The 27,365-nt window shown below is 37.5% G+C and overlaps 2 protein-coding genes across 16 annotated transcripts in view; one reads left to right on the top strand and one right to left on the bottom strand.

Annotated features, from left to right (window-relative positions):
- FNBP1L (formin binding protein 1 like) overlaps positions 1–22,195 on the top strand; it is a 138,268-nt gene extending 116,073 nt beyond the window's left edge. For 3 of the 6 annotated variants that reach the window (XM_039484917.1, XM_039484921.1, XM_039484920.1), the window contains 7 exons: positions 4,752–4,898; positions 6,364–6,567; positions 15,815–15,924; positions 16,749–16,881; positions 17,390–17,484; positions 18,204–18,352; positions 18,705–19,837. In XM_039484917.1, coding sequence (XP_039340851.1) covers positions 4,752–4,898; positions 6,364–6,567; positions 15,815–15,924; positions 16,749–16,881; positions 17,390–17,484; positions 18,204–18,352; positions 18,705–18,883 — 1,017 coding nt within the window. In that variant the 3' untranslated portion in view covers positions 18,884–19,837. Of the gene's footprint in view, positions 1–4,751; positions 4,899–6,363; positions 6,568–8,914; positions 9,074–12,808; positions 12,824–15,814; positions 15,925–16,748; positions 16,882–17,389; positions 17,485–18,203; positions 18,353–18,704; positions 19,838–20,350 lie in introns of those variants that run through there. The other 3 variants (XM_039484922.1, XM_039484918.1, XM_039484919.1) reach the window with 3 other exon arrangements.
- Positions 22,196–24,342: 2,147 nt separating this feature from the next.
- Positions 24,343–27,365, bottom strand: part of BCAR3 (BCAR3 adaptor protein, NSP family member) — a 204,749-nt gene continuing 201,726 nt past the window's right edge. For all 10 annotated transcript variants that reach the window (XM_039485757.1, XM_039485756.1, XM_039485754.1 and 7 more), the window contains 2 exons: positions 26,706–26,918; positions 24,343–24,958 (listed from right to left, as the gene is read on the bottom strand). In XM_039485757.1, the coding sequence (XP_039341691.1) occupies positions 24,780–24,958; positions 26,706–26,918 (392 nt within the window). In that variant the 3' untranslated portion in view covers positions 24,343–24,779. The remainder of the gene's footprint in view (positions 24,959–26,705; positions 26,919–27,365) is intronic.

Below are 27,365 nucleotides of genomic sequence, written 5' to 3'. Positions count from 1 at the left end.
CAACAAATGGGAAATCCTTCAAAGGTCTTGAAGTCTGTTGAAGCATTTGGGATAACACTGGGTACTTCACAGGCTACTCCTCATCACTCCCATAACCACCTTGGTCATTGGGGAACCATCACTGATGAGCAATCAACCAATTGTCTCCACCCCTGACGATTGTGTGTCAGTGCTTGAGTCTCTGCGAAGTCCATTCCTGTCCACTCTTTTACATTGTCAATCCATCTCTTCTTCTTTGTACCTCTTCTTCTCTTCCACTGTATTGTCCCTTGGAGGATGATCTTGGATAGGCCAGATGATCTTGTTACATGGCCATATCACTTCAGCTTGTGCTTCTTCACGGTCTTCAGGAGGTCATCATATGACCCAGCGCATTGGGTGAGAATTTTACGGAAGTATCTCATCTCTACTACCTGCATTTTCCGTTCAAGTTCTGCCGTAAGGATCCATGTCTTGCACACATACAGAAAAATGGAGATGACCATTGCGTGCAGCAATGTCAGTTTGGATTCCAGGGAGATGTTCTTATTCCTCCAAATTGGCTTTAGCTTTGCCACTGCTGCTGCTATTTGCACAGTTCTTACCTGAATTTCAGTGATGATTGCCTCTAAATACTTGAACTGCTTCACTGTCTCCATCTCTTGTCTATTGACAGGGATATGTGAGCTGATCCCATCATGTTTGTTTGTCATCAGCTTGGTTTTCTCTGCACTGATTTCCATGCCATATTTTGCGGAGGTTTCATCCAATCGTTTCACAAGATTGGCAAGTTCATCTTCACTGTCTGCCAGGCCATCAATGTCATCAGCGAACTGAAGATTTGAGATCGTTTACCCCCAAATGGTGACTGTGCATATGTGATCTTCTAGGGCATCAATCATTATGCGCTCCAAGTAGATGTTGAACAGTGTGGGCGAAAGAAGGCAGCCGTGCCGGACTCCAACAGTGGTGAGAAACTACTCTCCTATTGTACCATTGATGAGAACTGCTCTGCTGGCCATGGCAAACAGTTGTTTAATGGTCAGAATAAGCTTATGACCAACATTGTACTTCTTCATGGTTTCCCAGAGAGCTTCATGCCGTACTCTGTCAAACGCCTTCTTGAAGTCAACCAAGACGTGGTAGATGTCTTGCTGGTGTTGTAAGTACTTCTTACGTAGAACACAAAGATTGAAAATCTGTTCTGTAGTACTTCTTCCAGCACAAAAGCCAGCCTGTTCTTCAGCGATGTTGTTGTCTGCTTGTGGCTTCAATCTGTTCAATATGGCTTTCAGCATCACTGGGATGGCTAATTAAGTTTATGGTCCGGTAATTTTGACACAATTGCAGGTTGCCTTTATTTGGCAGAGTGATGATTAGTGACTTTGTCCACGTGGAGGGCCACTCACTGATCTGCCAGATCTTGTTGCAGATCTTGGTGAGTACATCTATTACTATTTCTCCTCCAAATTTCATCAGTTCGGCTGGGATGTTGTCAATGCCTGCAGCCTTTCCATTCTTGAGTGATTTCACAGCTGTCTCCACTTCTTCACATAGTATTGGAAAGTTCTCCTCCTCTGTTCAATCTGGGCTGTCTAAGATACTAGGATCTGCATTTGTCTGATGGTTGTATAGATCAGAGCAGTATTTTGTCCACCTATTGATGATGTCCCTTTCTTCTATAAGACTGTTCCCTTCTTTGTCTTGAATTGCGTTAGCTTTGGTCCATTTTTTCTTCATCAGATCTTTTACAACTTGGAAGGCTCCTTCGCTATTTTTATTATTGATACACTCTTCAATTTTAGAGCATTGTTTTTCAATCCCTATCTCCTTGGCCACCTTCATTCCTTTCTTGATCTTTCTGCAAATCACTCTGTTTTTATCAGCTCCATCAGTGCTGTTCTTGTCTCTCTTAAGTTCCCTTCTAATATCACACATTTGTAGTATTTCATTTGTGACCCATCGTTTTGTCTTCTTACGATGTTTCCCAAGGATGTCCATTGCTGCCTCATTTATTACAGTGTTGAAATTGTTGGTCATTGTTTCTGCATCTTCCTCTAGAGCAAGCAGTGGGGCAAATTTTCCACCGATCATTGCTCGGAATGATTCTGCAATGTTTCGGTCTCTGAGTCTGGTGAACTTTGGCTTGACGATTTTCCTTAACCGCAGCCAAAAATTTAGCATCACAGGGTCATTATCACTTCCAATATCAGCACCAGGGAAGCTCCTTGTTTTAGTTCTGTTAATCCCAGAACAAAATCGGTGCATGCCAGGTTGATCTGGATGCTTTATGTGCTCCTAATGTGTTGCAAGAACCACATTGTTATAGCTGAAAAACTCCAAAAGTCTCAATCCTCTCTCATTGGTTACCGCATTGCAGAAAGGCCACAATAACCTTGCCAATCTGCCTATGCATCAGTACCCACTTTAGCATTCCAATCTCCTTGTACAATCAGGATATCTTTCTTGTGTACCTTATCAATGATGTCTTGGAGCTGATTATAAAAATCTTCAATTTGATCATTGTCATAGTCTGTTGTAGGGGCGTAGACTTGTACCACTGTCATTAAACGGTATTGCCTTTAGATGGACGTGGGTCTGGGGGCAGAATAGGCCCACTGCTCCTCCTGCATCTCATAAGAGGCGACTAAAATGGGGCTGCCTGAAGAAGGATGGGCTCCGCCAAGTTAGAAATTTGCCCAAGACTCACCATATGGTGAGCAAGTCAACAATATCCATACTGGATTGATCGCAGCCCAGGTTGTTAATGACTGCACCATCTGTCTCCCACCAGGGCAGACACAATAAGTATACTACTGGTATAACCCCAATAAAGAGGATCCGTGGAAGAGATAACATCACCATAGCCACATGGAATGAAAGGCCATTGAGACAATTGGGAGGTTGAAAGAACACACATATGAAATGGTACAATACACCTGGCACCTCCTAGGAATCTCTGAGATCAGATGGAAGAACTTTGGAGAGGTATTAATGGAAGAAGGTCATATACTCTATTACAGTGGAGAGGACAAACATGTCAACGGTGTAGGATTTCTTGTGCATAAAGATATCAAGAATTCAGTATTAGGATGCCGCCCAATGTCCTGCAGCCTTATTTCCATCCGTCACAGGCTACTACTGAGAATCAAAGTGAGAGGAAACAGAGGAAGAATGAAAACCTTGAATTCATTTACATGTTTAATAACCTGAGAATACTTGAGATTTTCCAGGCGCATGGGAGAGGATTGCAAAAGAATTATTTGTCTGAAACTCTAGGAATCCCAGGAGGAAACTTTTTTTCCTGGAATGCTACCTCCAGTGGATCTGTCAATAGAAGACTAAGGAAGGAATTGTAGTACTTACCTGAGACTGCAGAAGTCCGTGTGTTAAGCAAAGACCCAAGAGGAACAATTTTGATCATTTTTGTTTTCGCTTTTGATCAGAGACTTGGTTTATTACATTTCTCTAGGGTTAAAATACATTTTTTGTTATGAGAAATTACTCTTGTTTCCTGAAGTCCTTAGCAAATATGATCCTAAAGAGCTAGTTTTACTTTATTACAGTGTCTTTCAACCTTTTTTCATGTGCAGACCCCTAAACATTTTCATGTGGAAGGTGCAGATCCCTTTGGAAATCTTAGACATAGTCTGCGGATCCCCAGAGGTCGACGGAGCACAGATTGAAAACCACTGCTTTCTAAGACTCTTACTTCTTTTTATTGTTTGTTTGCAAATGTTGAGTAATATTTACAAGCAAATAATTACATGTTTTATCTCAGGGAGATCATGTGAGATGCTGCTTGAGACATCTGCTTCTGTTAGGATAGATTTAGCAAAGGCTTTAAGCCTACCTCAGATGCCAGTTATTGTAACTAATAGGCTGAGTTTTCAATAGATTGTATAGTGTCTTTTTATAGTAAGAGTGGGATGAGCTCTGGATATGCATCATTATATAAATAATGGATTATTGTGTTTTGTTTTGTTTTTAAATTTGCTCAAGGGTCTCTGGGATTTTGAACTTAATGGTCCCTTTTTCTGTTTTAAATGTAGGACTAGCCAACATCCAATGAGCTACTTGGATAAGAAATGGTTCTAGTTGGCTTTCATCACAAAGCTTATGTAACATTGATTTTTTTTCTTATTTTCCAGCACACATCTCTTGCAGGAAAGGTTTTATGTCTTAAATGGGATATTAGAATTTTGTCCCATTTTTATATGATATTCATATCCTTTCCTCATGTTTTTATTAATTTCTGTTCTATTGGCAATGTGTGTGAAATGGAAGGAAAGTTCAAAACAAAAACAAGACTTAAAAAAAAAAGCCTCAAATTTTTGTCAGCTAAGACTAGAAAGAATTACATGGGTTGGGGAGGTTAGAAGATGGGAAATTCAGCCAGTTGTCCTACACAATTTTCCAAATTTTAGCCGAAATGTTTCTTAATTAAAGGAAGTGTCTATGTGATTAAGGAGGTGGAAGATAGAGAGGAGGAGCAGACTCTCACAATAGGAAGCCTTGTGTTTCCAAATATTGTCTTTAATAAAGAGTATCCAGTCTTCCCGATTACACTGTGTTCTGTACATCTTTTGCTAAAAAAAAGTGTCGTGACAAAATGTATTTAAAGAATATTATTTTTTATCCAATTGTATTCAGTTTTGTCCTTATACTGGACAAAGAAATGCCATACTTTGTTATAAAATGGCTCCTGAATCTGCAGGATGAACAAGGAATATCAGTAAACAAAATCATATTATCTTTTTTCTTCTTTGTAGCATCTTCAAGAAATGGATGAACGGAGGACCATCAAGCTTAGTGAATGTTATAAAGGTTTTGCTGATTCTGAGCGCAAAGTTATTCCCATAATCTCTAAATGTTTAGAAGGAATGATTCTTGCAGCAAAATCAGTTGATGAACGCAGAGTAAGTGAATTCAGCTCATTTTCTTTTTTAATATGTATGAGTAAGTTAACTAATATGGGAGCCATGCGGCATATTATTGAAAGAGGGGGAAATACAGTAAATATTTCAGATTTATATTGTCCACTTATCTTTTAATCTAACAGAGCCAAATCCTGAAGTTAACATCGTCTTTGAGCGTTTTACCTGAATAAAAAATGAGTTACGACTTCAGGATTTGGTCAAAATGCTATTTTCCTGTTTTGATCTCAGTTGTCTACATCAAAACTTTTTCATGCTTTTGGCTCATCTCTTTTAACGCAACTTAGTACTCTGGTTGGCTTTGCACAAATGATCATTCCATCTTAACAGTCTAGTTTGACAACTATGGTTGGGTAGCCAGGCCTGGATTACACCAATGTGAGTTTGTGATCGGGATGCTTCTTGACTGGAAACTGGGTTGATATCAATTTATTTTGCATGAGCTACTGAAGAGCTGTCTGAAATAGACAGACAGCAGTTTGATCTCGCAAAGAACTAAGTGTAAAGACTGGAATGGTTGTAAAGTCCAGTACTCACAAATTAGAAAATTCCAGAATTGTCTGCTTGTGCAACCTTAATTGACCCTGTGGTGCATAGCATTATGACACAGTCTTTAAATTACATGATCACTCTCTATATATCTAAGATACTGTATTATGGGATTGATCCTACTCACTGAAATGGGAGTTTTGTCATTGACTTCAGTGGTAGCTGCACTGGACCTTATGTTAGTAATATATAAAACCAAAACATTTTATAAAAGGAATTATATTGGGAAAGTATTTTTCATGTGTAATTAAAACAACTACAGAAAATAGTATATATATGAAAGCTCACTAATATGTCTGAAATAGGATGTATAAAAATTAATTATTACTGTGGAATGAAGGCAGATGCAATTTTTTTTTATTTGGTTTAATCTATAATATTAATATTTAAAACTCCTGTGTGTTACAGTATCTAAGTGTTATTTTACAGATGGAAGATTTGAGTCTGAGGGATTTACTGACATACCCAAGGCTATAGAGGGAGTCAGTGTCAGAATTGATCCTATAAACTTTGGATTTCATGCTTCCTGGTCCCACGGCTTAGCCACTAGACTATTCCTCTGAATAGATTAGATCAGTGGTTTTCAACCTTTTTTCATTTGTAGACCCCTAAAAAATTTTTGAATGGAGGTGTGGATCCCTTTGGAAATCTTTGACATAGTCTGTGCACTCCCAGGGGGGGCTGCGAAGCACAGGTTGAAAACCTCTGGTTTACATGTTAGTACAAGTGCTAACAGGAAAACTGTATCTGTAAGTGTAATTATTCATTTGGAAAGAATATTCGTGTCTGGAATTATCTTTTATGCAGTCCATATTGCTTCTGTTGTCTTGGGTGAGTATGTTTATAGCATAGCCAGTGCAGATTTTTTTTAAAGCTCACTAATGTTGCTTATATACAGGATTCTCAAATAGTGATAGACTCCTTCAAGTCTGGGTTTGAACCTCCTGGAGACTTCCCATTTGAAGATTACAGTCAGCATATTTACAGGACTGTCTCTGATGGAACCATCAGTACACCAAAGCAGGAAGGAATGAAGATCGATCCAAAAACCACTGTGGGCAAGGCTAAAGGCAAGCTGTGGCTTTTTGGAAAGAAGCCAAAGGTAAGAATTGTGAAGTTACTGTTCCCAAATAAAAATGTGCTCAGGATTTGTAGTTTGTGGTAGAAGGAATTACTTCTTCTAAAGGTGACTCACAAAAGAAAATGAAATTACATGCTTTCTCCTTTACTTTGCAGGTAGAGGTACCAAATGGATTCTACTATTTGTTGCTGGTTTTGAAAGTTTGTGATAATATTTTCATAAACATGCTTTCTGTTTGAAAACATGAAATATTTGGTCATATAGTAAAACATATAATTTTTCAGAGTTTCATATGGACAGGTGCCAAAGGGAAATCTTAAGACTAAACAAATAAAAGAATTAATAGTTATAAAGCTACTTTTGATAAAAATGTTAGAACAGAGATGTTATTCCTCTCTTACTTCTGTGCATGTAGGTTTAACTGATACTTTCTATGAAAGATGCCTTCATGGACCAACAAAAGGGGCCACTAATACTGATGTTGGCTATTTAAATAAGTAATTGAACATACAAAGATTAAATTACATATATTTTAGATCTTTTTTACTTGTTCCATATTAGAGCGTATAAACAAATCATTTAATTATTCCCAGAAATTTTAATGAGGACTCTCAATGCTGCTAGTCAGTATCAACTTAGTGAAACAGAAAAGCTTTATTATGATGAAAGAACTACTCTCCAGACTTCTTTCCAGTTGGGATTTATGTTTTTGCAGATAATATTCCAGATATACAAGTCTTCTCTAAAGGGAGAGATAGAATATCTAATTCCTGCATCCTCCTCATAGCACATTTTCTAATTGCTCCTGTATGGTAGCAATGAAAATCTGGGTTATTTACTTTTCATCCACTGTAATTATTAACTGTAATATATCACTTTATCATGCTAACATATTTTACTAGTATTTGTCTAGAGGGCTACACAAGAGATTAGGACTGAATTTAAATAAAAGGACACCATCAATTTGAAAATTATACTTCTGCCTGAAAATTTTAGCCAGGGCTTCATCTGGTGTAAATTGGCTAGTTCCGTTGAAGTAATGAAGCTGTGCTGATTTACACCTGCTGAGGACCTGTATTTTTGTTCTTACTTTAGTTATAATTAACACCTAAGATGACTGTAGTTGAAAGAAGGTATCAGGAAAAAAAATTTCTTTCTTCCCCAGTTTTACTTTGTACATTTGATAGCACTTTGTATATTGTCACTGTTTCCTTTGTAGAGTCATGCTACAATTCTGCAAATACTTACCCATTGAGTAGTACTGCTGAACAGAGTGGACCAAATCATGTGTAAAGTTAGTCATATATAATGGTTACGTGCATTGCAGAATGGAAGCTTATGTCAGTGTTTCTAACTTTCTGCGGGGGAAAAAGAGTAACAAGGGAGCATACTTTTTTTATTAAGTATTTTTAAAAAAATCAGAGTATTATTTAAACAATTTATAACAGAAACTGGATTTTTTTTAATTGATTTTAAAAAATTCTGGTTGACAAACTAGCTGGATGTTCAGGGTAGCCTTTGTGACTTGATGTATCTGTGAATCTGGTGGGTCTTAATTTGCATTTCAAGACACTTGACCTCTTTGTAGATGGTAAGTTCAGCTGAGATGGTAGTTTTTTGAAAGAGGAAAGAACTATAGAAGATGGAGGAGAGGTGTATAGCAGGTGAGGGAAAAGCATATTGGAAAAGGAGTAGGGAGGAAGAGATAAGGTTACAGGTGGGTGATTTAAAACAAAAGTGGAGGAAGAATGAGGACATTAAAGAAGCTGTAATGGTGAGGAAAGCCATACACCTAATGTTAAAGTCCAAAGACAGTGAATCTACCTTACCTACTTCAGTAGTTCCCCACAGCTGGGATTACAAATTTGTCTTTCTGTGACTGGCCTGTTTAGGGACATCATAATTGTAATTCTGGGTTTAGCCTCTCATATATAATGGAAAAAACCTTACAGAGAAGGAGGAGCAGTGCAGGGTGAGGAAGAGCAGGAGTCCAGAAGGATAGTAACAAGGGTTAGGGAATACTGAAGATGCTATTGGGAAGTATAAAGAAAGGAGACTATCTCAGGTACTTGGGTATTGCTAGGATCTCGGAAATTGAGTGGAAAGCATTCTTAAACTTGTATTCTTTATCTGCACTAACTTTAACTCAAAAGACTAATTCTGAATAAAAACAGTTTAGAAAAATGACTATCTTTGCTCTGCAAACTGTTTTAAAGTTGATACAGTTATGTCTGTAAATCTTCTAGTAAAACATGCTATGAACCGTTTTTGTGTTGGATGGAGATTTTGTTACTGAAAAACAGAATTTTCATTTTAAAATTACTTTGAACATTTGGCTTATTTATTCCTTTCTTTATTTCCATATTAGCCACAGTCCCCACCCCTTACCCCTACTAGTTTATACACATCCACTACTCCTAATGGGTCCCAGTATCCCATATTCTCCATTGAACCAGTGCATTATTGCATGAGTGACATAAAAACAGGGAAGCCCAGAATTCCTTCTTTCAGAAGCCTCAAAAGAGGGGTAAGTTTGATAACCAGTTGAAAATGCATGATGGGCTATGAAGTGTGTTTGTGGTGTGGCTTTTCTGATACCCTCCACCCTCATTATAAGGCTCGCTCTGGTATAACACTCTGATAAAGGTCACTTTTAAGGTATTTTGCTCTCTATTACATAATAGTTACCTTCATTTTAAAAAAAAATTATAACATTAAAAATGTTTGACTCCAAAAGGAAAGTGTTATAAAGAGGGTGCTGAGTATGTGTTTGAAATCTTTTTTGTTGTTGTGCACATTCACAAATGTCTTACCTCCATCATGTAATGCATTTTTGCAGTAATTTATCATTGGGTGTATAGTCATCACTAAAGAAATTGACATGTATTATTTGCTGATGTCTTACTAAAATAGTAGAAGTTGATTTCTGAGAAACTGAATTAAAAGGGGAAAACCCATTTCTCATTATAGTTTAAATGTGATAGTGTGCAGTTTTTAACACATTAAACCATCATTCATTTCTTATAATGGATTATAATTTTTTTAATGTAATGTACATAGATAGTTAAATTGCTTTTGCTTCCTAAAGGTTTTTATTTTTTGTAAAATACCTTGCATCAATTATAAATTACTACTAAATGTCACTTTCTGAGATTTATTAGGGGAATGCATTTACTAATTTATAATAGCATATTCAGCAAATGAAATTTGTTCTGTTGACAAAAAAATTGAAAAGTTGAAACGGTTTCCTAGAAACATATATTGTACTAGTGAAAAATGAACTGGCAGTATCCCATTATGTCAGTGAAACAGTCTGCCTTGTTTATGTAAAATGTATAGCATTTGTTGATCTCCATAATCAGAAATTTAGATATATATGGTTGGATTTATATAATTCTTTTTCTGATATTGAAAATGAAATAAACCTTTTGTTTCATACTGTATACAACCATGGCGGATTCTGTTGCTCTAGAGTGGAGATCAAAGTCCAACGTCATATGACATTCCAGTTAATGATTAGAGGAGCCCTGGCTGTCAGTTGATTATATTTCAGATTATTTTAAATTTACATTCTTTAATTTACCTTATCTAGTGCCTGGTAACTCCAAGCCCTCCAGTTACTCTGTATACCAACCCTTATATACAGGAGCGTAGGTTGCAGAAGACCCTTGTGGACATCTAAGATCTTTATGAAGGACAGATTTCCCCTTCCTCTCCTTCTGTGTTAATTGATCAAAACTTGCTTTGGTCAGGAGAGTATAAGGAAACTCCTTCAATGCTGTTCATTAATGAGGTATGGGAGGTTGTTGAAATAACACTAATCTTTTCCGCTTTCTCCTGATTACTGAACATGCCTGCTACTTACTCAGGAAGCAAGGCCTGATAGGAGTTTTAATTTAATAATAATAATTGGAGATATACCTCTCTCCTGGAACTGGAAGGGACCTTGAAAGGTCATAGAGTCCAGCCCCCTCCCTTCACTAGCAGGACCAAGTACTGATTTTTGCCCCAGATCCCTAAGTGGCCCCTTCCAGGATTGAACTCACAACCCTGGGTTTAGCAGGCCAATGCTCAAACCACTGAGCTATCCCTCCCACCCAGTAGGCTATTTTATTACATGTAAAAATTATCTAGTGGCAGTTTTACTGTATGAACAGAAAATGAAGTGCATCTTAAATGAAGTTTTTTATTTTAAAATGCACTGATCACAATGCAAAACAGAAAGGTTAGCGAATGTGGTCAAATATGGCATTAATTAAAATTTATAAGGATCATTCAAGCGTCTACAGATCTGAGCTCAGCTCAGTGGAAGTCCCACAATACCAAACATTATTCTCTCTTGTAAACCGTCAGGGCAGCAAATATAATTGTTAGTTTCATTTTTTTTAATTTTGCAATATCATGCAAGCACTTTAAAATACTACTTTAACAAATGTCAAGGGAACTGATGCATCCTTTTGCAAGCTGAACAATTTACCATAGTTGTAAAAAAAATTCCTGTCATATGGCAATTTAATATTGTATACATTTTCCATCAAAATATATAAAAATATTTCAGATATTGTACATTGTCACTATTTAGCATACACACAACAGTGATTTCCACTCTTTTATTGCTGTAAAACATTTTCTCAATGGGATTGACATTCTCTGCTATCAAATGGCATTTTAATTTGCTTTGTTTTTTAATTTAAATTCACCAGTAAATTGCCAAATAATATGCAGAGAAGCTTAGTATGTTGGATATTTTGTTTACCTGCCCTGGCCAGGATTTCGCTCAAGGAATATTTGAACAAGGCCATAAACAGGAAACTGCTCTCATTACTCTGTGCTTCGTGCATCATCAAGACTCCCCATCAGCAACTGTGTATAACAGAAAACAAATTAAAACTGTAGGGGTTTTCTTTGTTCACTGTTACCATTGCCCCTCTGAAATGAGCAGAAATGCAGCTATGTTGTTTATTTAATGTGAAGGAGAAACCCAAATGTCATTCCATGCTATAAATCAAGGGAAAGTGATTCTGCAAACCAGACACATCAGATAATGGGTAGTTTTTGTCACTTATTTGTTAAAATGCATTATTATTTATTCTACTTCCAATTTGTAATTGTCAATGAGTTTAATGCTGTGAAATGTTCCGGCTTGATATCAGTTTGAATGGAAATCCCAGCCTTAAAACAGACCTATCATAAGCAATGGAACTGTAAGCCTCACCCATGCTTCTCTGCCAGTTCTCCTCAGTGCATGTCTGGGGAGATTACCTCTAGAAAGCAGAGTAGTTCAGTCTGTGTCCCCATCACATTATTAGAATTTACTGAGCTTGCTAGCCAGGGTGTTTTTAATAAAGATGGATTTTTAGGTAGAAACTTGTTAGAAAGTTGCTTAAATGAGACCTCTAACCTTTCATGTATGCCACTCGTCAGCAGTCAGACAGTAATCCCATTTGGTCACAACTGATGTGGTGAATATGAATCATTGATACATTGATGAAAGGGTCCTTTCTAACCCCTTCATGGTGCTCTGCTTGAGAAGCTTAACAAATTTGGTAGGATCACTCTGGAGTGTATGGCACGTCCCTGGGATATGGCACCTTGTTGGAGCTGTACCAATCTTGTCTGTCATAAGGTATTGTTTTGTCCCAGGAGAAAGTCTTGTTTATTCTCACCAGTTTGTCTATAGATTTTAATATTTTTGAGTATAGCGCAATGATCAATTGAACAGTTTAAAATGTAAAATTAAACTTTTAAGCTTGAAATGGCAGAGAAGAGATTTTGCGCCTTCCACAGGAAACCTCTTTATTTTTGTTCTGTTGGGATATTAACAATTTTGAAGTGATGCAGTGTATTCCTAGTCATGATTTACCAAATTTTTGTATATGGTAGACCAGCCCATCATCAGCAAATTCTTCGGCTTTGTGCAGTGTTTGCTTTATATTTTGTTTTTCTCTAAATATATATTATTTAATACTAAAATAAATAAGTTGTTAAATGAAGCCATGCATTGTAATTCCACAAGGCAAACTACCCATTATCATTCAGTGTAAGCTTTAATTGCCAATAATTCTCTCAGCATAAGTGCACTTCAGACTTGTATTTTGCTGTTTTTGTGCTGATAGTGAAGTGCATCATTTAATTTTGAGTTTGTAAAATTTTACTTTAAATATTTTAAAGATATATTTTTAGGAATAAACCTTCACTTCCTAAATGATGATTGCATGTGAATAATTTCCCGTTTCTTTCTGTTTTCAAATGAACTGTTCAGTGGTCGGTGAAGATGGTAAGCCTGTGTGCTGATCTGTCTGCTGTACTTCTGATAAAATAGCATGAAAGTAATCTTTTGAAATTGTTTCCATATCATAATTGCTTTGAATCAGGGGCTGAAATACATTTTCAGATTTTTCACCTTGCATACATGGCCTTTCGTTTTAATCATCCATGTTCAGTGTGAGCTAATTGGACCTGTGATCTGGATGCAACTTATCTATGACTTAGAGTGAAGGTGGACAGATTTCATGTGTTGGTCATAATGAAAATATATTTCGTGGTTTACCAGGGATTGATAGAAAAGCTGTTAAAACTTTGCAGAATAGTTATATGAAAAGATTGTGCAAGTTGTATAAAAAGGGAAACATAATAAGAATAATAAAAGGTCTTTTGAACTTAATTTTTAGTGGTTGAAGGAAAAGTACACCTCTTTCCACTTGTACTGCCAAGCTCTCAATTTGGATGAAAAATTCCAACACACACCTATCGGCATTTAGTTTCCTGGAGTGAATAAATGATATTCACAATAAGAGTCCTGTTCTTCTAATTTTACTATAAGGTACCACTGATGTAAAAAGGCGGCCGGGGGTGGGTGAGAGAGGCAGGAGGAAAGTTTGTCCTTTCTTGTTTCTTTATGATGCGTAAAGAAGGCAATATGGTGGTGGCTGTGTTTTTTACATTAGAAATATCGGATCGTGATTTTCCTGGTTGTACTGAATGACGGAAGTAGTAGTGGAATAATGATATCACAAGTGACAAGGGACTGAAAACCATGCAGTTGAGAAGGGAAGAAATTTTTAGACACATTGTTTAAAACTTGGTGTGGGCTGGTGTTGGGTCAATGAATGCCCATTTAGCTCAAAATCCTGACAGTTGGGAGAAACGCACTGCTTGTTAAATTCTCCCCTTTTCAGATTGTCTTTAATGCCAGATTCTTTTTCAGTGTTTAAAACAAACAACCCTCTAAATAACTAGCACATGAAGAATGCAGCATTTTTATCAATTGGTATTATTAACTCTAAGGCTTGAAATTTTTTTTCTCCTCTCCCTGAACACATATTCATTCTCTCTCTCTCTCTCTCTCATATGCATATCTGTCGCTGAGGTGTGGGCTTTTGGCAACAACCTCTTAAAATTCATATGTATAAATACCCAAGCACACTTAATTGAGAGGACATATAGGGGCTTATTCCTGCAATATACTGAGGTGAAGGAACTCATAGTGCCCATAATCCATACTATTTTGGGGAATAGAATGAAAAAGTTGACAATGCTTCTGTAGCTTTGATTCAGGGTAGTTTCTGTAATCCACAGTTTTTTGATGTTACTAGTGCATCTGTTGTATAAACTCCATTTCACTCTCACTTAGCTCATGTTGATAGTAAATAAAGCAGGACTTAAAGATTACATAATTTTATGTAAAAATTCATGATTGAGATACGATTTACTAACCGTAGTTACTATTTCTTCTCAAGTATGCTTTCAGGCATTATTGACCAAATTCTTCAAGGGAAATATATAAGTAAGGGATTTGGGATGAATACCAGGATTGTATTCTTTTCTTTTGGCAGTAAAGTGGAAAACAGACACTCTAGGCAGATTGCAAACCATATACACCTATTGCTTTCTGGATTTCAGTTGTAATTATAATTTGGTACAGTATTTCATGCTGTCTGTCAACTTACTAAATTGGCTTTGATTGCAAGGGCTGAACTAGGAGGACCTATGGTTCAGCTTTCCTGTGTAATTGTTTATAGATTCATAAATTATTTATTATGGACCTAACCCAGCTATTGAAGAAACTATTAGCATTTCTGTTGACTTCAGTGGAACAGGTATTAGGCTGTAGGCGTGGTTGTATCTGCAAAGCAACTTACAGCAACTAAACGTTATTTTACAGAAATATATATTTTAACAATTGTGGAAATACTGATGATGGGGTGTAGTTCACCAAAGTTGATAGAATTTAGACAATATGAAAAAATGTTTTTTGGTTTGATTCTAGTATTTCTCCTGTTCATTAAGTGATTGTTGTAATATTATGAAGAATACTTTGAACTGGCATTACTGTACGTTAAAAGTACTTAGGGTTGCAAATTTTGCTGACTTGCATGTTTACCAGATCTGCCATTGGCAAATTAATTTGCATGGTCTATACCAGGGATTGGCAACCTTTGGCATGTGGCCCATCAGGGAAATCCGCTGGCGGGCTGGGACAGTTTGTTTACCTGCAGCGTCTGCAGGTTTGGCCGATTGCAGCTCCCACTGGCTGCGGTTCACCATTCCAGGCCAATGGGGGCTGCAGGAAGCAGCGGCCAACACATCCCTTGGCCCACACTGCTTCCTGCAGCCCCCATTGGCCTGGAACAGCAAACTGTGGCCAGTGGGAGCTGCGATCAGCCGAATCTGCGGACGCTGCAAGTAAACAAACTGTCCCAGCCCGCCAGCGGATTTCCCTGATGGGCCACGTGCCAAAGGTTGCCAATCCCTGGTCTATACTATGAAACAAAGAAACTAAGTCTAAATTTCCTCACAGCTTAGCTGAGATGGTTATTAATTTTGATTTATTTTCTGCTAGTGTGTATTCTAAGTCAGTTTATTCCCCATTCATGTATCACTCATGTATCCAATAACGATTTTATTAAGACTTCTTGTTTGATTTTTATTTTATTTTTTTGACAGTGCCCAAAAGTGCGCTGGGCAATTCAGGGTATATGTTGAGAGAGAGATCATGTCTTTTTAAATGCCTATAATCAAACCTGTCACATGATGTGACAGAACAAAACAGTAGGGAGAGGACAGAGTGAAGAACAAGGGCTATGACACTAAGATCATATGTAATCGGATTAGGTGTATGCTTGATATTGCCGTGTGTATAGCATAGTTGCTAAGAAGGTTCATCTCGCTACCTCATGTCAGAGAAAATTGTTTGTGTGTGGATTGTCAGCAGAAATAACTATAGACAGAATTTTCCAGTGTTTAATAGTATTTATCTTTGTTGCAGGGTCCCGCACTAGAAGATTTCAGTCATCTGCCGCCAGAACAAAGACGTAAGAAACTGCAGCAGAGAATCGATGAACTCAACAGAGAACTACAGAAAGAAACAGACCAAAAGTAAGTGTGTCCTTCACAGCTTAGTCCATTTTTTGGTCACCCTTATCTTTATGACCATTTCTCTCTAGGTTTCTTTTTATAAGCCAGAGTTTTCAAAAGTTAAACTGCTCTTAGTAGTATGTCAATTGTTGGTCTGTCCACCTTTAAAGTATATGTGCTCCATCGTTATCAACTTTGTTGTTTTAGCAACCGATTATCCGTTTTTATATTATACATTACAAATACTGTATCTAGAGTTGTAAATGCTCAACAACTCTAAAAATCAGACCTTAGGTCTGTCAAGCTGGGCATCTAAAACTAGTAGATACATTAGAAAACATGGGCATTAATTGTTAAGAAATGACCATATGCCAGGACCCAGGCATCAGAGGTGAATTATAATGAGATTGAAGATGGGTGGAAAGACCCAGTATTTGAACTATGTATGTCTTTGCAGAGGGAGTGCGGGGGGAGAGGGGGGAGGATGATAAGCACAGTGGGAGGGAAGACGGGATACTGGGCTTTGCCCTTGGGGAGAGGCTAAGGAAATGAGGGCCTTATTTTATTGAGAGAGTGGAGGGGACAGGACTGGGGAGGGAGACAGTAGCTTCTCTTGGGGCAGGAAAGAGAGAATTTTTATATTCATCCTCTTTGTGTCTACGATGGTGGTTGTTATTATTTGTATTACTGTAGAACCTAGAAGCCCTAATGATGGACCACGAACCCATTGTGCTAGGTGCTGTACAAACATTGTTTTAGTGTTTATTGGACTGTTAAAGACAAAACATCTTGTAATGTAATTGCCACATAGAATAATTCCTGGGCATTCATACACCTCACTACAGGGATGCACTCATCAAAATGAAAGATGTTTATGAGAAGAATCCACAGATGGGGGATCCAGGCAGTTTGCAGCCAAAATTAGCTGAAACTATGGGCAACATGGATCGTCTTCGAATGGAAATACACAAGAATGAGGTTAAAAGCTATTAAATTATTCCTTGGCAAGTGTATTGAAATAGGAATATGCTGGTGTTCCCTGTAAGTCACAAACATAGGAACTAGAAAATTTCTCTGTTTGAAGAAGTTAGCCTGATTCAGTTTTCCATGGAGCATCCTTCCCCCTAGTATGTTGATTTAGGTAGACTGAGATGATATGCACTGAGCAATGTAATGTAAATTATTTTCTACAAATTTATTTTTAAGTGATTCATGTTAAATGATTCAACATGTCAGTTTTTACCATTTTCTCAACACCACTGCTGAGTATGAAACTGAGATGATAGCTTTGTGCATCAAGCCAAGTAAATAGGAAACTTTGCATGATGATTTGGTGTTTAGCAGATATCTGGATGTATATTGGCACCTAAATTGTACACTGTTAAGTGTATTTGAAATAGTACATTTGGTGATATATAACATTTGCTGGTTGAGATTTCTCTGGTAATATTGACCCTAGATGTTTTCTGACTTTTTTCCCCATAAGGCCTGGCTCTCTGAAGTTGAAGGTAAAGTAGCAGCAAGAGGAGACAGAAGGCACAGCAGTGACATCAACCACCTTGTAACACAGGGAAGAGAGAGGTCACTATTTTAACAATACCTACATTGAAGCTTTACTGGAATTCTCAGTAGATTTTTTTATTTTTCACAGCTACTCCCACCATGTCCATCTGACATCTAAGTGTGGGTGATACCCACCTCTCCTTCTCCCACATTCCCAGATGCACTATGTATGTCCTTCATATGGCCTCTTTTGGCCATAAGGTTCTAGGTTTTACTTCTTTTCATTCTTGCCACTTCAGTAAAATAATTTTCCATTAAAACACATGCATACACAGACTAGTCAGGTTTTAGGTAATTCAAGGTGAAAATGGTATATGATATCACTGAAGGGTCACTCTTTCAATTAATGTCCCCTGTTGACTTCTATAGCTTCCCAAGCATCTCAGGTAGATTTTTTTCCCCATTTCGTTCCTCTATCAGATCATCCCCATTGCTGTATCTTCCTTGTTAAATGTTAAATTTGGGCTGTTCTAGTAGCAGAGTTCAGTGCAAGCCTTTAAAAAACAGCTCTGCTCCTTCAGAAAAAAACATGCATTAATATTTAATCCATAATTAAATATTGCCAACCTGTTTTCCTCATGTGTTCACACTGATAGCCTAGAACAACTTTGAACAGCCTTTTCTGAGGTGCACTAGGGTTCAGATATTTTTTTAGATATGGAAATGTAACTTCTAAAGTTGTGTGGGTGGTTTTTGAGAACTATACAGAGTCCTTACTCTACTCCATTGCATTATAGCCCAGAGGGAAGCTACACGGATGACGCAAACCAGGAAGTTCGAGGTCCACCACAACAGCATGCCCACCATAATGAATTTGATGATGAATTTGAAGACGATGATCCCTTACCAGCTATAGGACACTGCAAAGCAATTTATCCTTTTGATGGTAGGATTAACGCTGTATATTGTGCTTATTTGATTTTAAAAAACAGAACAAAAAACTGATGGATTATTTTGTTTAAAAAAAATATTAGCAGCTGCGTTTAAGGTCATGAGAAGTATTCCATAGATCAGTTTAACTCATTGGCAGAATAGTATTTTTATATTGATGTAACACAAATAATAGAAAAACAGCTTCTGGCATATATTCAGCTTTACAACATGAGACCAGATTTTTGTCTGCAAGCCTATGTTTGTCCATATGTTCCCTTCCATAGATTATCAGTACTTCCTGTTTATATAAAGCTTACTTTTAAATTGTGTCTGAGCTGTGAGACTTTTTTTGTCTGTTTTCCCAGGTCACAATGAAGGCACTCTGGCAATGAAAGAAGGGGAGGTTTTGTACGTTATCGAGGAAGACAAAGGAGATGGATGGACAAGAGCTCGAAGACAGAATGGAGAGGAAGGCTATGTGCCAACATCATACATAGATGTAACTCTAGAGAAAAACAGTAAAGGTGCAGTAACCTATATATAACAACTAAGCTGGCAGCTTACTACTCTACATTCTGTAGGGGAAATACTGAATCACACAATTTCATAGAAAGTGTTAGGATATCGGAAGGCATTTGTGTGGTCTGTTGTTCACCATGTGAGCTTGGCTAGAAACCTTTTTTTCCCCCCAGAGATTTTAGTACTAAAAGTAAGAAAATGTCTTAATTTAATTAAATTGCTTTGCAATGTTTGCCTTATTGCTGCATTTATCTGTCTGAGGTCCTTTTTTTATAAATCATTGGATCTGCTCCATTGATCAGGTCATCTTGTTTTTATACTACTATTTTTAAATCCATTTTTAATATTCACTTGATTCAGAAAGTAATTTTTAAAAATTCTGTCTGTACAACAATGTTCTTGAAAATAACCTCTGTTCCAAATTGCAATTTCTGAAAACCTCTTCAGACTCTATTGTTCCTGCATCAGCAACTTTAGCTACCATATACTTAAAACTCTAAAAATAAATAAATAAATAAACCACTCTTTCAGTAACTGAGCTCAGTCAGTGGTAGTGTTCATAATTGTCCTTTCTTCGTAAATATATTAGCAGCTTTCACGCCATAAAAAGGAAAACATTTTCCTATTCTCAAAGGTTTAAAAAAGCATAATCCACTCAAGAAGGTCCATTAAAGATAAAGTACTGTATGATGACTTACCCTTTTATTCTCCTGCCAGCGGCTATGAACCTAGAATGTTGTCTATTTGATACTACGTTGGCTTGGAAATGTTTTTGATGTTACTATATGGTAAAACATACAATGTGTCTTTCTGAATTCCCATTCTCCTTTCCATTCTTGAAAAGCTCTGTCTCTTTTTCTGAGTCCTAGTAAATGTTTTACATTCCCAGTGTAAAGGATCTTGTACCATAGCTAGAGGCTTTACATTTCATCACTTGTAGGTTAAAATTCAAGCATTAGTTCAACAACCATTTTCTCAACCTAAGGCTGTGGCTACACTTGCACTTCAAAGTGCTGCCGTGGCAGCGCTTTGAAGCGTAGCGTCAATCAGCCAGCGCTGGGAGAAAAAACTCTCCCCTCCCCTGTCCTCCACCTCCTGTGGGGTGGGACGGGGAGCGCTGCGCTGCGGCCTCGCGCTGGGGGCTTGACTGACACTGCTGGCGCGCAGCGCGCGCGCGCTTTGAGCACCAGCAGAGTGTGTTTTTTTGCTGCTGCTGCTGCAAGCAAAAATTTGTAAGCCCTAATTTTAAATAATAAAGGATAGGAAGGTACATTGCACTACTTGATTACTGGACATATAGCTGTTCTGGAACGTATGTTGAGAATAAGCTTGAAAGGGCTTTTGCTTGCCATCAGATATGGTTAATTGTTCAGGGATTAAATAGAACAGCTATTCTATAGCCATTTAGGATGGCTGATTAGAATTGAGAAGGCTTTTCTGTTCTCCAGAGGCTTTCAGTAACTGTTCTTTTCTTTTTCCTCTTGGACTGCAGGTTCCTGAAGCGGGTTTCTGAGAAAATGGGCGAGATGTTGAAGGAGGTTACATGCAGCTGCTTTTGGGGGAGGGCATTAGGCTGGGAGGCCCAGCAAAAAGAGGGAAAAGCAAGTTGCATGAATGCATGCAGACATACATTTGTTCACTAACATTCTTGGCATTTCCATACATATGTTCTGAATTGTTACAAATTCTTAAATTTTTGAAGCAAGAGAGAACTCCATTATGGCAGAATAAAAAGGCAACCAGATTTTAAATACTTCAGTCTCATTTTCCTAAAAGACGTACAAACTATTCATCAGTTTGTATTACATTTTGGCTGTCTCAGCTGTCGTCTTTTCCTACCCCATTTTAATTGGCAATCAGAACCATGTCATTTGTCCACATCTGCCAGTACCACCTTCATGCTCGCCCTAACCTCCTCCTGCATGTCTAGAATTGTCAGGCACCGCTACATAACACTTTATTATCTCCATTGCTTCTTATTTTATTTTGCATTTGTAGCAAAACCACTTTGTTTAAATATTTCCAGCACTAAAGTTTTCATCCCAGTGTCCATGTTTGCTGCTATAACTATTCCAATGCAACCATCATTACATTCCAGTTTTCTTGGCATTATAACTGATGTAAACCTTTATGTATTTATGTTGAGTTGGGGAAAAGACTATATCTCAGCTCTAGCCCCTGATGTAGTCACAGGATCTCCAAGAACTGTGGTTCATCTTCAGCACTTCAGTAACCTATTGTGAGCACTGAAAACCTGGCATGACAACAAAGAGATTCACCACAACAAGACAAATGACTGTTTTCAGAAGTCAACTGCTTGCCATTCAAATGCTGCCTTAAAACTAGAGTGCCTAAATCTGTTGATTGCCAATCCTGCCACTACAGTATCCCACAAAGGGCTTTGTGTCTCAGCTCAGTATGACCGCCTGTAACTCTTTCCAAAGTGTAGCAGCTGCTGAAGTAGCCAGGGTAGGTGTTTGTTTTCTAGAGCTTTACCTTAACATAATACATGGTGCATCATAAATTTTATGCATTGAAACTAAAGACATCTAAAAAAACTTTATGGAAACTTTGATTGTTTTTTAATTTTGGGTTATGAGGCTCCAGTGGTAGTCTGTTTTTAGGTGATGCTTCATTGTATGGACCAGTTGAAATTTGAGTGATACTTTGTAATGATCTATGTGCACTTTTACTTGTAAACAATTGACATTTGGATATGTTTATATGTGTAAATATAGCTGGCTGCAGTGCCCCTATTGCTTATGGTGTCTTTTCTCCCATTTGTGATTCTATTAATAAAATAAATCTGATTGGATTCAGTGGTGAACACTAGAGTAGAGGGAGGGAGATTTGTATCATTTAAAGCTTCATAAGCCCAGCCACTTGCTGTTTGGGGAATGAGATAAAATTGTCTCTTTCACAGGGTTTGAAGCAATACTTGGACACAGCAGTGCTGAATTCCTTTTTTTCATTTGTTTGTTTTGGTAAATGAAAATTCAGTGTTGTTAGAAATTGTACTACCAGTAATACTAAATCTGAGTGATTTCTTGTGTGGAAGTGTATTCCTTTATGTATACCACTATTACACAGCTGACCTAGTGTATTACATTTGGGGGCTATTAAACGCGTTTAGATTTTTGGATATTGTATACAGGGTTATTTATATAAGGTGACATTACTCAATACTGACAAACTACACAGTGTAGTTTTTTTTTTTAAAAACAGTGCTTTTTTATTTTGGAAATGTGAGCTGATTTCTTGGCTAGAAGCCTCACAGGTCACTGGTAACACTTCCTGGTAAAGAACTAACTGTTCTTTTCATGCTACTGTTTGTTTTTCTAAAAGCAGAATTTGCTTCCATTAGAGGCAAATCATTTTCATGAGGGATAGTGCAACCTGTATGAGGGTTATTAAATATAGGGGGAAAATTTGTACTTGCACAGCTAGTTCTAACTCAGTCTGAAATTTTGAACATGAATTGTCTTAATCTTACATTTTCCAGTAATTTTTAATCTCTTTGTGCACATGTGATTTCTTAAATGTTAAATGCTTTGTTTAAAAATAGTGTTCTCTGTTGAGAATATTTTAATGGAATAAAAACTTTTCATGGTCAAGATAGCTTCCTTTTTGTCTTCTGTTACAAAATCATCCCTGTACATCTATCACATTTTTTATACTGTTATGTTAATAGAGGGCCACATTCTGTCACCCTTACTTACTTAGAGTGGTCTATGTTGCAGTGAGAGGAACAAAAGTGGCAGAATCTGGCTTGGAGTTGCTGAAATAAAATTATAGCCACAATAAACATGTTTAGAGGCTATATATATATATATATATACACACACACACCAACAATTTGTATATGAAAGTTACATATCACAAGAAACACTGTGTGTGTATATAATGAGTTTATGGTGCCAATATCAAACCTGTCTTGACCATAAGCTTGTTCCACCTTTTTTTAAATGTGCCCATGTCAAGCCCTCTAAAATACGAGTTTGCCATTTGATGGGCCAGATTAAAATCTGTGCCAGGTGAGCTGTGTTTCTTCTCCCCATCTCCAGGAGGGATTTTTAAGTTGTTACACTCACTGAGACATTAGTGCACTTCTTCTAGCTAGCCATCCACAATAATCATATTAATGCCTCCCTCACACTACAGTAATTCATTATCATTATTGTTTCCTTAAATGATAGGCCCAAAAGCCAGACCTCTAAAATGCCAAAAAGGTCATTAACTGTCTCCACTTGCTACAGAAAGCAAGGTAGTGTGCCAGCTATTGGGCTCTGGTCTCACTGGAGGCGAGGACCTGTCTGTGACTCTGAGTGTGAGGTCCAAAACTACACTGAGCTTTGTTTATACGGTATTTAAGTGTGGCCCTGGAGCAGCACAGGAGTGATTACTGACTAACACCTGAGGTTACTACATGGAAGTTTGCTTCTCCTCCTTAGTCCTCTAGGTGTACTCCCCCGCCCGCACCCCCCATTATTTGGGGATTTGTGTAACTGAGAAATAACCAAACAGCAACTCCACACTTCAATGAGACATTTCAATCAGCATCATGACTTTGTCACTGAGACTGGGATTTTTATAAGGATCCCCCTAAGAGATTAGGAAAAATAAATAAAGTAAATTACATTAGTAGATAAAAGTGACAGTCAGTCTATTTGAACTTCCTGAAATAATTCTAAAGCACTAGAGATGGTTTTTCTTGTAGAAGCTGATTTCATTTGACCGTTATAGATATTGCTATAAAATATAGTAGAGGTATATTACTCTTAGAAAGGGCTTCCTCAGAAGCCTCATTTAAGGTTTTTCTTAACTTTTTTTAATTGATAAACTCATTAGCAAATTTTCAACATCAGTGCAGCTGTGGCTGCAGTCTCCACTATTTCATAAAATACCATCTAATGTTGATGGCTTATTACAGGTGAGCTTATCTCCATGAACTAGTTCCTTGAACTTCCAACACCACCCTTAGAGTGCTGTATAGAATTAAGAGGAACTGTGTAATCTGATGCTAGATTGCTGTATCAATCTTTGCCTACTACTTACTAACCTCTGTTTCCTCCTTTTTGCTAGAGAAAACCTGAGATACAGTTGCAAACCTCTCGCTGATGGTGAAGTTGAAGACATTTTAATTATCTTGATTGCTTAGCTATTTGTTCTTCTCATCACACCCCCCCTCCCCCCGATTCATTTCCAATGCACATGGCATAGTTTGTATTGGAGCCTGAACCACCACCCAGAACACTCTGTAATGCACAAGTTACTATTCAAAAGTCCAGAGTAACGTCTCTCCGGGCATTAGTATTTAGAAAAGTGGTATCAGCTCGTGGGTTTTGTGTACATTGGTGAAAGAATATTTCAAACGGTACCCTAATCAACTAGTTAATTTTCTACCCCATCAGTCCCACTGGAGTCTAATCCCCCGGGACAATATAAAATCACCTTATTTCCTGTGATTATAGTGTACAATGATCCACTGTATAATATTTCACATAAAGATATTTTAATTCACAACTATGTACAGGTTCATATTCATTTAAGGAATATCATACAACTGATTTTCTAAAATACTTTTTTTTTTACAGTACACTCATTACTGATATTAAAACACCAATAGTAATGACTAGACGACATCAATAGACACTTTCGTAAATCACAAGAATACATTATGCAGACTATCTTAAATTTGACTGTTCAAGAAATTATTAAAATGACATGGCTACATATTAATAAATAAATTCATTTAGAAATCAGTAGTTTTAAAACAATTCATAAATGTGCATTGTGCAATTTACAAGTCCTAAAGATCTTGTGAATGCTAGAGGCTTGTACAGTGACAAATTGGCAATTTCTTTTAATTATATTAAATGGCAATCTTGAAGTAATCATATCTTAACAGTCCATTTGATATTTCATTGCTCTACGTGTTTCACTGGAGGAGGTTCTAATTTTCGGGAGAGTGCAGTTAAAATCTGGTTGAATTTCTCGTATCGCTCTCTCTGATTAACTTGTGCTCCTTTGCTGCCCCATAACAATCTCATTTGAAATTCTGTCTTGAAGATCTCAGTCATCTCATCATCTGGCTGAAAACCTAACGAGGAAAACAGAAAATGCATAACTGTGTAAGACCTGAAGAACTCAGTGGCTCAAAAGCTTGTCTCTCTTGAAATTGGTCCAATAAAAGATAATACCTCACCCACCTTGTCTAACTATCAAATCAGCTTTTACTTGGCAATGGGGGGCAGGTTCTAAGTTTATTGTACTTTTCCAAAAGTACATCTATGCTAAAATGTTGGGTTCTTTTTATGCAATTGGCTTTCTCTCTTAAATAAATATTTGGAGATATTAAAAAGCTGGGTAAATACTAAAAACCACTTCCCTAGACCATGCTGTGGGGACATGTAGATAACTCTGGTTTAATTAAAGATCATTAGCACAGGATATACTGAGAACCGAGGAAAACTTTGGCTCTTGGTATTGCATAAAAGGTCAGACTAGGAGATCATATGGTCCCTTCTGGCCTTAAAAATCGATAAAGACTGTTAGATGAAGATGGGATGGTGTAGTGGCAACTCCTGAAAAATGCAGAGCTCTCAGAGTATATATTTGCCTGCAATAACTTTATAATATCAATATTTTTAAATTTACCTGCACCAACTGTTTAGTGTGATTAATATTGGTCATAATTATTGCCAACACACGAGTGGAGGCAGAATATTTTGCAGGCAAAATGTAATCACTTGAGCTGGAATTTAGTCAGATTGGTGGGGTTAATGGATACTTATTTTGAAAAGTTCTATGGGCTCTTTAATGACAAGGCTCTCAGTTTTATGGTGCTTCCAGAAGTACAGAATCCCTGAAAACCATGCCGGGTCTTTGCTTCCTGAGTCAGAAGGCAGAATACCACATACTGAACCACCTTGATCAATCTTAAATTATATGAATGGCTGTAAATGGTCCTCAGCTCCTTATCAATATATGTTGAGAGTCCTCTTAGCTTCTTAGCAGATGAATGTGTGTATATTTACTTAAAAGGTCACAATAGCTCTGACTTGACAGCTAAATGTACTTAGCAAAAAAGTGTATAGTGCAATTGTATCACCATGCTGCTAACTGGGTAAATACAGCATACAAAATGACTGTTTAACTAGAGCCAGCCTATAGAGTGTATTCTGCTATGGTGGCCTAGAAGAGACTTTGATTTAGGAAAATCTCAGCCTTGTGAGGGAGAGAAGAATGTATTTCTTGCAGCAATTCCTAGTCGACTTAAGTGGAGACCTCCTCAAAGATATTCACAGTTCTGTATAACAAAAGTTCATACAGAAGATGGGTTATGAGCTAGTGATAAACTTCAGTTCAGAGAGAGTCAGACACAAAAGGAATTTAGAGGATTTTCTTTAGAGAGAATGTAATCGCTAATACAGAGACTGATACACTAACAAAAGGCAATAAGAAGCCATGGAGCCATAGGTTTAACATGGAAATACTCCTTTTCACACAGTATGTTTCCTTCTGTAGGGCATGCTGCTGAGAGTCGCACACTAGCTGTAGCATCATGCCCTCAGACTAATCCAGTTGAGAGGGGGAGATTGACCAGAAATTTGCCTTTGTCCTATTTACTTTTTAGCTTTTCTCATATTTGCCAATTGCTGTAGAAAAAGCCTGTACCAGATTTTCTAAGCTGTTATTTCAGTTACTAATAGGAGCCTGGACTCTTGGGAGAATATGCAGTATCTCTCCATTACTTTAAACAACACACCTCGCACATTCTGTTCACTCTGAGAAATACTGTATTGGCGAAACGCGCAGCAAGATTTTACTCCTGCCAGTGGTCCTACCTTCCAGTATCCTCTCCGCAGTCATTCTGTACATGTCAGCATTTTGTGCTATAAAACGGGCTGTGGCTAAATGCTTGAGCATTATTTCACAACTTTGGTCGGTGTTTTCCCACAGGTCCATCCCATCAAAAATGACAACCTCTCGCTCCATCAAGGTAACCCAGGGCATCAGCAGGGGCACAGTTATGTTATTTTGTGGAGCACTGATGGTCTCTGGAAGAGATGCAACACAGCCACTCAACAATCTTAAATCCTGCTAATTTAAAAGGGAATTATAGTACAACATTCTTCCCTAAACCAGTTACAAGTAGGATTTGTTTTGAGTATTTTTCCCTTCCATAATATGCTTTAGTAATCCTTCAAATTAGCATCCTCACTATTCATCCCTGCCCGCCAGCTTCCATTTAATATCCTGATAAATCTAGAATCTACTGTAATGCTGCAAAACTGCATCTGGTGCAGGGCAACAGCTTGCATCCCATCTATGTTCCCTGCTGAAGTATTAGGGATCGAAGGCTAGATCCACAGAGGAATTTAAAGAACGAGGAGTACTTGTGCATCAGTGCCACTTCAGGCACTTAAGTTCAAAATTCAGATCTTCAAAACCCCACTCAGCTGCCACCTTATCCTGAAGGTGCCTAAGTTCATGCCATTAAAGTA

This window comes from Mauremys reevesii, linkage group 8 (assembly GCF_016161935.1).
Source record: "Mauremys reevesii isolate NIE-2019 linkage group 8, ASM1616193v1, whole genome shotgun sequence".
Taxonomy (NCBI): domain Eukaryota; kingdom Metazoa; phylum Chordata; order Testudines; family Geoemydidae; genus Mauremys; species Mauremys reevesii.
This window is presented reverse-complemented; position numbering and strand designations above follow the sequence as displayed.